Raw genomic sequence first — 9,210 nt, 5'->3', positions numbered from 1 at the left:
AAAAAAAATCTATGATAGAATAAATTTATGAGAGCAGGCATTTATAATAGAATAAAGTAAAGGAAAATAAATAAGATGGAATAAACTGAAGAAAAAAGACTTAAGGCGACACCCCAAGACTTACAGTGCGTGAGATGAGGGGGTGAAGGGACCACTCAAAGCTGTCAACTGACTCGACAAGCCCAGACTCGACAAGCCCAGACTCGACAAGCCCAGACTCGACAAGCCCAGACTCGACAAGCCCAGACTCGACAAGCCCAGACTCGACAAGCCCAGACTCGACAAGCCCAGACTCGACAAGCCCAGACTCGACAAGCCCAGACTCGACAAGCCCAGACTCGACAAGCCCAGACTCGACAAGCCCAGACTCGACAAGCCCAGACTCGACAAGCCCAGACTCGACAAGCCCAGACTCGACAAGCCCGACTCGACAAGATAGTGGCAGCTTGACACACGAGTCCTGGCAACTCTCCTACACACACTTGACATGACACCAGCCTCCCTGGCAACTCTCCCACACACACTTGACATGACACCAGCCTCCCTGGCAACTCTCCCACACACACTTGACATGACACCAGCCTCCCTGGCAACTCTCCCACACACACTTGACATGACACCAGCCTCCCTGGCAACTCTCCCACACACACTTGACATGACACCAGCCTCCCTGGCAACTCTCCCACACACACTTGACATGACACCAGCCTCCCTGGCAACTCTCCCACACACACTTGACATGACACCAGCCTCCCTGGCAACTCTCCCACACACACTTGACATGACACCAGCCTCCCTGGCAACTCTCCCACACACACTTGACATGACACCAGCCTCCCTGGCAACAACAACAATCAGGAGTGCGGGTGCTCGAGTAAGTTCATGCACTAACTCGTATGATCAATATTCTGTGTGTTCGTTCCGCTGAACGAAGTTATTCCCTGGTTCGAGCCCCGCTTGTACAGACCCGCTGGGTCGTCTCTCCCCAGAGGAATAACGTCTCTAATACACAAGGAAAATCACAAAAAGGTATATCTATGATAAAATCTTTGGAGCAGGGTGCTGGGATCGAACCAGCGTCACCACAGCGTCACACACTAACCACGATGTGCCAAAAGCTACACAACAAGAAATCGAAAAAGAGTTCACAAGGAGGAGTCACAATAACGTGGTTATCTTGAGGTTATCTTGAGATGATTTCGGGGCTTTAGTGTCCCCGCGGCCCGGTCCTCGACCAGGCCTCCACCCCCAGGAAGCAGCCCGTGACAGCTGACTAACACCCAGGTACCTATTTTACTGCTAGGTAACAGGGGCATAGGGTGAAAGAAACTCTGCCCATTGTTTCTCGCCGGCACCTGGGATCGAACCCAGGACCACAGGATCACAAGTCCAGTGTGCTGTCCGCTCGGCCGACCGGCTCCATATTCCGTGGCTATTCCGTGGCTGGAATATGTTGACCAAACCACACACTAGAAAAGTAAAGGGACGGACCTCGAGCCTCTAAGTACCAACAAAGTGGTGAAGCTGCTACGTAAGTGGAGGAGCAAGGTACATACATAAGAACAAAGGTAACTGCAGAAGGCCTATTGGCCCACACGAGGCAGTTCCTATCTATAACCACCCAATCCCACTCATATACATGTCCAACCCGTGTTTGAACGAGGTACAAAAGTGTTCCAAGATATGACTGCAAGTTTCACGCCACCGCGGAATTTCAGGCCCGGATTTATTTTGTTTTATTTATGTATACAAGAGTTCTTACATTCTTGTACTGCCAAGAGGACAACTAGCGTTTCGGGCAGGTCCTTAATCTTAATTTTCCCTGGAATCCCTGGAAACACAAACCGTAACTGTCTCTATTTTCCGCTTGTTACAACTTGTAATAAAGTTGTTACATCTTGGCTTAACGTGTTTATGACGTATTAGAACGTTGTTACAACTTGTTATACTGGTTGTTATAACTGGTTAGGTGGTGTTAAAACTTGTTCGAACGTTGTACCAACGTCGTAGTTTCGGTGTGTGTTTGGCGGGATACGACTCGCTAAATCGTTTAACAACCAGGTACCCATTGACTGCTGGGTGTGGTCAGATGATGTGATGGTTCTTAAGGTACAACGTTTCAAACCCAGAGGAGTGATTAGCAGCGAGGTCACTAACTTATCGAAGTGTAACTACAACATAAGAACAAAGGCAACTGCAGAAGGCCTATTGGTCCATACGAGGCAGTTGCTATTGGTCCACACGAGGCAGCTGCTATTGGTCCACACGAGGCAGCTCCTATTGGTCCATACGAGGCAGCTCCTATTGGTTCATGCGAGGCAGCTCCTATTGGTTCATGCGAGGCAGCTCCTATTGGTTCATGCGAGGCAGCTCCTATTGGTCCATACGAGGCAGCTCCTATTGGTCCATACGAGGCAGCTCCTATTGGTCCATACGAGGCAGCTCCTATTGGTCCATACGAGGCAGCTCCTATTGGTCCATACGAGGCAGCTCCTATTGGTCCATATGAGGCAGCTCCTATTGGTCCATACGAGGCAGCTCCTATTGGTCCATACGAGGCATCTCCTATTATACCCACCCGAACTCATACGTCTAACCTACGCTTGAAACAATCGAGTGATTCTATGTCAATTTAGTTCCCCTGATAAATTGTTCCATAAATTTACAATCGTATCTCCAAACAAATACTTATCCAGGTCTTTCCTGAATCTAAACTTATCCAATTGAAACGCCCTGTTCCGTGTTCTTAACAACCGTTCAGAGGTTGATAGGCGTAATTAAGGCAATCACCAATCCTGTTGATGTGAGGCAAGCAATTAACGACCTTCAAGGGTAACGGGTCTTCGTGACTCTAACCTCCAACTATGCTAACTTTAGCCAGGGGTAATGGTGGCTTAGATGCCTCTCGCTACAGACATAGTCACCACTAAACAAAACTTTGATTAAACTTAGTTGGTAACTTAGACTGTTACGGCCCCCACGATGAGCCTTAAACCCTAACTTACTTGAACATTGAGAGAATAAAGTTGCAGTTGGAATTGATGTTTCAAGACACTCAAGTTCTTCACTTAAGTTCCCGCAAAAGATCATTTTTGTTTGGCGAGGAGGAGTTTTGTCCTGTTCGTCTGTCAGTACAAACAGTTTGGGCAAGATATGGTCCCCTGAACGGCCGGTTGGTGGAGCTCCTGTTGCGTACGGCCGAGAGACGACCGATCAACGCCTGGTGTGGCCACACGGGGTCAAAGGTCAAGGGTCAAGCACAACCACTTGGCCCATCACCTTAACATTACAAACGTCCAATACAACTAATAAAGAATGTAATTAAAAATCGACTAATAAATAATTTATCGGAAGTTACACAGATAAGGGGACGAGAGACCCGGGCACTGCCGGATACCCAATTAATATATAAAAGAATGTTAAGTTAAACTTTAATGTGGAATCATCAATTATTTTTGTTCTGATGAAATGAAGTAAAATATTATTGTATACAAAATTAATTCATTAGCAAAGTGGTCTACGACCTCGGCTCACAGTCGAGGGACTCGGGTTGAATCCCCGGCCAGGAAGGAAGCAATAGGGTTCTTCTCTTTTCACCTGATGCCTCTGTTCACCTAGCAGTTAAATCAACCCGTCGTCAAGTCAACACCAAGTCCATTCCCTCCAGCGGTCGACCCCACAGACGCATTCATCAATTTTAACATGCTGTTCTTTCAAAACAGAACTTTTCTCATATATAAATTAATATTATAATATATTAGCACATTGTGCATATATAGGCATAGGTTAGGTTAGGTGTTTAGGTTCTGTTGGCGATTATTTGTATTTGTAGTACGTGGGTGAAGCATTTACAGCGTTGTGGTTCGAACAAAAGTCGTCAGTGAAGCACTTGTTCCGGAAGTGTTCGGACGTCAGCAGTTGAGAGTCGTGTGCAAACCGTTTTTCATCCATAAACAGCTGGGGGGTTGGCGGCTGTATTAACGAGCTTAGATCTTTGTATACGAGGACGAGCTAAACTACTATTAGTTATATTCTGGGAATGACAGCTTCTCTGAGTGAAGGTGAGGTGAGGTAAAGGTAGGTGAAGGTGAGGTAAGGTAGGTGAGGGTGAGGTAAGGTAGGTGAAGGTGAGGTAAGGTAGGTGAGGGTGAGGTAAGGTAGGTGAGGGTGAGGTAAGGTAGGTGAGGGTGAGGTAAGGTAGGTGAGGGTGAGGTAAGGTAGGTGAGGGTGAGGTAAGGTAGGTGAGGGTGAGGTAAGGTAGGTGAGGGTGAGGTAAGGTAGGTGAGGGTGAGGTAAGGTAGGTAAAGGTAGGTGAGGTACTAATTATACTCCCCAATTACCATGAAGAACTAACGAGATCAACTGAGAGTTGAAACAGTGAATATGGCGAGTCTTGAGTTGCTGATCAGATCAATACAACTGTTGCTGATCAGATCAATACAGCTGTTGCTGATCAGATCAATACAGCTGTTGTTGATCAGATCAATACAGCTGCTGCTGATCAGATCAATACAGCTGTTGCTGATCAGATCAATACAGCTGTTGCTGATCAGATCAATACAGCTGTTGTTGATCAGATCAATACAGCTGTTGTTGATCAGATCAATACAGCTGTTGCTGATCAGATCAATACAGCTGTTGCTGATCAGATCAATACAGCTGTTGCTGATCAGATCAATACAGCTGTTGCTGATCAGATCAATACAGCTGTTGCTGATCAGATCAATACAACTGTTGCTGATCAGATCAATACAACTGTTGCTGATCAGATCAATACAACTGTTGCTGATCAGATCAATACAGCTGTTGCTGATCAGATCAATACAGCTGTTGCTGATCAGATCAATACAACTGTTGCTGATCAGATCAGTACAACTGTTACTGATCAGATCAATACAGCTGCTGCTGATCAGATCAATACAGCTGTTACTGATCAGATCAATACAGCTGTTGCTGATCAGATCAATACAGCTGTTGCTGATCAGATCAATACAACTGTTGCTGATCAGATCAATACAACTGTTGCTGGGAGAGTGTATACAAGTTCGATGATAGAGGAAGGTTATTACTCCTTCAGTCATCACAACTTCTCATTCATACCACTGGTTAACAACGCGGTCAATACTCTAACAGATGGCTCAGTGGGGTTCGTTCTCGACTCACAAACTGGGATAAGGAGGTTCGATTCCCGGTGCTACAACGTTTGGTTGGCTAAATTTCCTTTGCATCTAATGCCTCCGTTCAGCGAGCTGCTAATACGGTTTCCGCGATAGATGGATGGATAGATAGATAGATAGACCAATAGATGTATAGATGAATGGATAAATAGATGGATAGACAAATGAATGAATAGACGTATATATTCGAGAATAGAGGGATAGAATGATGGAAAGATGGATTGAGAGATCATTGATGGGGTAGAAAGATTGACAGAGGCTTGACAAACTGATAGATTAGGGCAATGCCGTGTACCCCCCCTCTCTCTCTCTCTCTCTCTCTCTCTCTCTCTCTCTCTCTCTCTCTCTCTCTCTCTCTCTCTCTCAAACTCTGCATCTTCCACCTGAATACAGCCATCTCCTAACTAATTAAATACGCGTTCTCACTGGCTTGGGTATAATTGCATATTTAATCCAATTAATTGATTTCCTGCCAGCCCTCCCTCACCAGTATATATATATATATATATATATATATATATATATATATATATATATATATATATATATATATATATATATATATATATATATATATATATATAAGCCATAAACTTTCCAAAATTCATGTCAAAGAAACTGCGATTGCAATCATCCGAGTGTGATACCATGGGCTCGAATATGCGTTCCTGGACGCCTCAGACACAGTGGGTAGTATACAGTGTGCCTGGGAACATGATTCGGGTTCGAACCCATCGCAGGACTTCAAAATTTCTCCCCATTACTCTTTCCATATGATCTATATCATTCAGCTCACCCGTAATTATCGTGAATAGCTCATAAACAGTGATAGAGTCTCCTCCACGGCCTTATACGAATAATAATACTAATAATAATATTAATTTTAATAAATTTAATTTTTATTCACAGGAATGGTTTTGAGAAATAACATTAGATTGGTATTTAGACACTCTAGCAAAACCGGTCGGTTTGGAGTCGGTCGGCCGAGCGGACAGCACGCTGGACTTGTGATCCTGTGGTCCAGGGTTCGATCCCGGGCGCCGGCGAGAAACAATGGACAGAGTTTCTTTCACCCTATTCCCCTGTTACCTAGCAGTAAAATAGGTAGCTGGGTGTCAGTCAGCTATCACGGGCTGCTTCCTGGGGGTGGAGGGCTGGTCGAGGACCGGGCCGCGGGGACACTAAAGCCCCGAAATCATCTCAAGATAACCTCAAGATAACCTCAAGAAGCCGCTAACCCGCATAGCGTTTCGGGCAGAAAATATACCAAAAACCAATGAATACAGAAAATGTGAATAAATAACCAATGTGCAAGATTGCATATCTTGAGTGTTCACCAGGCTTTGTCTTGAACAAGAACACCACAGCAAGAACAGAACCGAGAACAACTCCCGCAGCAATACCTGACTACCTAAACAACTTACTAATCACTCGTAACACTAACGAAACTTTGAAACACTCCTGGAACACAAACTGGAAGCTGGAACACACACCCCCAAGGACGCATTAGTTTACTAAACCAATATTTAGTTCATTTAAAAGCACATTTGTGAACTAGCTGAACAAAAGCACATTTGTGAACTAGCTGAACAAAAGCACATTTGTGAACTAGCTGAACATATTCTAAGTTGGGTCGTGCTTGGTCCAGCTGGGGAAGTATCTGGTCTATTAGAAGGAGGAGATATTAGACAATGTAACAAGGTGAATTGGCCAATTCATTCACCGAAAATAAAGGAAACGTTGTTCCAGAGTCTGGAAGGAACGTTGTTCCACAGCCTGGCAGGAACGTTGTTCCACAGCCTGGCAGGAACGTTGTTCCACAGCCTGGCAGGAAACGTTGTTCCACAGCCTGGTAGGAACGTTGTTCCACAGCCTGGCAGGAACGTTGTTCCACAGCCTGGCAGGAACGTTGTTCCACAGCCTGGCAGGAACGTTGTTCCACAGCCTGGCAGGAACGTTGTTCCACAGCCAGGCAGGAAACGTTGTTCCACAGCCTGGCAGGAACGTTGTTCCACAGCCTGGCAGGAACGTTGTTCCACAGCCTGGCAGGAACGTTGTTCCACAGCCTGGCAGGAACGTTGTTCCACAGCCTGGCAGGAACGTTGTTCCACAGCCTGGCAGGAACGTTGTTCCACAGCCTGGCAGGAAACGTTGTTCCACAGCCTGGCAGGAACGTTGTTCCACAGCCTGGAACATTGTTCCACAGCCTGGAACATTGTTCCACAGCGACAGCACGAGGCAGGAGTCAACTGTGTGCCAGAGCCTTCATATGATCAGCTACAAGCTGCAGATGGGAGTCATCCTGGTAATAATCTCAAATGCTCTTGATGGCTGAGCGTCTTGAGTTGTAGGCCCCAATTTCTGGTCAGCGAATTTCTTGACTACGCAGATGGGTCATCTGGGGATCCTTAAGAACATGGGCTTCGTAACTGTATGGGAAAATATTACCGTTTTGAAGGCTTTGACGTACTGCTCAGTCTAACCTGAATACTTCAAGAATTGGAGGATAGTGTTTGATACTCCGAGGATAGTGGTTGATACTCCGAGGATAGTGCTTGATACTCCGAGGATAGTGGTTGATACTCCGAGGATAGTGCTTGACACTCCGAGGACAGTGCTTGATACTCCGAGGACAGTGGTTGATATTCAAGACGGGAGTAAACTTGCACTTCTTGTAAAGTTTTGCAACCTCTGCTGTTGAGGAAAGATGAGACGATGTTGGTAGCTCCTCCGTATGTAGGTCGCAGGATCTGTGTCATGCCGCCTGTGTCATGCCGCCTGTGTCATGCCGCCTGTGTCATGCCGCCTGTGTCATGCCGTCTGTGTCATGCCGTCTGTGTCATGCCGCCTGTGTCATGCCGTCTGTGTCATACCGTCTGTGTCATGCCGCCTGTGTCATGCCGCCTGTGTCATGCCGCCTGTGTCATGCCGTCTGTGTCATGCCGCCTGTGTCATGCCGCCTGTGTCATGCCGTCTGTGTCATGCCGCCTGTGTCATGCCGCCTGTGTCATGCCGTTTAGTTTTGATCGTCAACCGTTTTGTGGGTTTTCTGCAGCGATTGCAACCTGCCGTCGTCTATCACAGAAATAGCAGGGAGATTAATGATCCTGCTAGCAGTCAGCATTTCCTCTCTTGTATATGTCAAGGCTGGAGGACTGTCCTCAGCATAGAGTACATCTTGAGGAATGAGAAGTAGACCATTACACTAGACATTCCACAACTAAGGGGCCCCCAAGCACACACTCCAGTGGTTCACTAGCTCCAATTGAGTGGTTTCCAGATTTAACTTCATTAACAACAGGTTCTAAGATTATTCCTTAAAGCTAGTCTCTTATTAACTAGTGAAGTGAACCTGAGTTAACAAGGGCTTCAAGGTAGTACAGATACACACTCACACAGGGCCAAAGAGTCAGAGCTCAACCCCCGCAAGCACAACTAGGTGAGTACAGGGGGTTACTTGAACTAATGATGTGTCGTAAGGCGGGGATGGAGAGCTAAAGTTCCACCATGCAAGCACAACTAGATTAGTACAGGGCCTGACAGCCGAGTGGACAGCGCTCGGGGGGTCGTTGTATTAAGGGCCTGGGGTGTCGGAAAATCCGAAACCATTTAATAATCATACAGATAATAGCTGTATTGTATAAACAAGTTACCCATAGAAAACGTAACTTGTAGTGGAATTACCGTCTAAAGAAAACGGGATATCATCACCACATACTATTATAATTCACCAGCTATTCTGCTGGGAAGAATTGTTCTTAAATACATTAGTCTTTGGACTTTACCATCATAAAACATCTTATATAAATTAACTTAATTATCAATATTAAAGTAGAGTAAATGTGACCCTTCTATCACTTTCTGACATGTGGACAATGTAAGCCAGGCGTCAGAGTGAGTGAGGAAGGAGGGGCAGCCATTGTTGTGTCACCTCCGAGACGTGTGGAGCAAATTTGGCTCCTATCATATCTGGACAATGTCGGCCAGGCGTCAATAGTATGGAGTGTTATACGCAGCCATTGTTGATACTAGA

The 9,210-nt window shown here is 45.8% G+C and overlaps 1 protein-coding gene across 1 annotated transcript; it reads left to right on the top strand.

Annotated features, from left to right (window-relative positions):
* Positions 1–823: 823 nt before the first annotated feature.
* LOC138370844 (A-kinase anchor protein 5-like) lies at positions 824–6,105 on the top strand. Its single transcript, XM_069335455.1, has 3 exons — positions 824–874; positions 4,410–5,146; positions 6,087–6,105. Exons 1-3 carry the CDS (start codon positions 824–826, stop codon positions 6,103–6,105), a joined length of 807 nt encoding a protein of 268 aa, XP_069191556.1.
* The last annotated feature ends 3,105 nt before the right edge of the window (positions 6,106–9,210 follow it).

This window comes from Procambarus clarkii, chromosome 33 (assembly GCF_040958095.1).
Source record: "Procambarus clarkii isolate CNS0578487 chromosome 33, FALCON_Pclarkii_2.0, whole genome shotgun sequence".
Lineage (NCBI taxonomy): Eukaryota > Metazoa > Arthropoda > Malacostraca > Decapoda > Cambaridae > Procambarus > Procambarus clarkii.
Note: the sequence above shows the minus strand (reverse complement) of the source record. Positions and strands in the feature narration are given on the sequence as shown.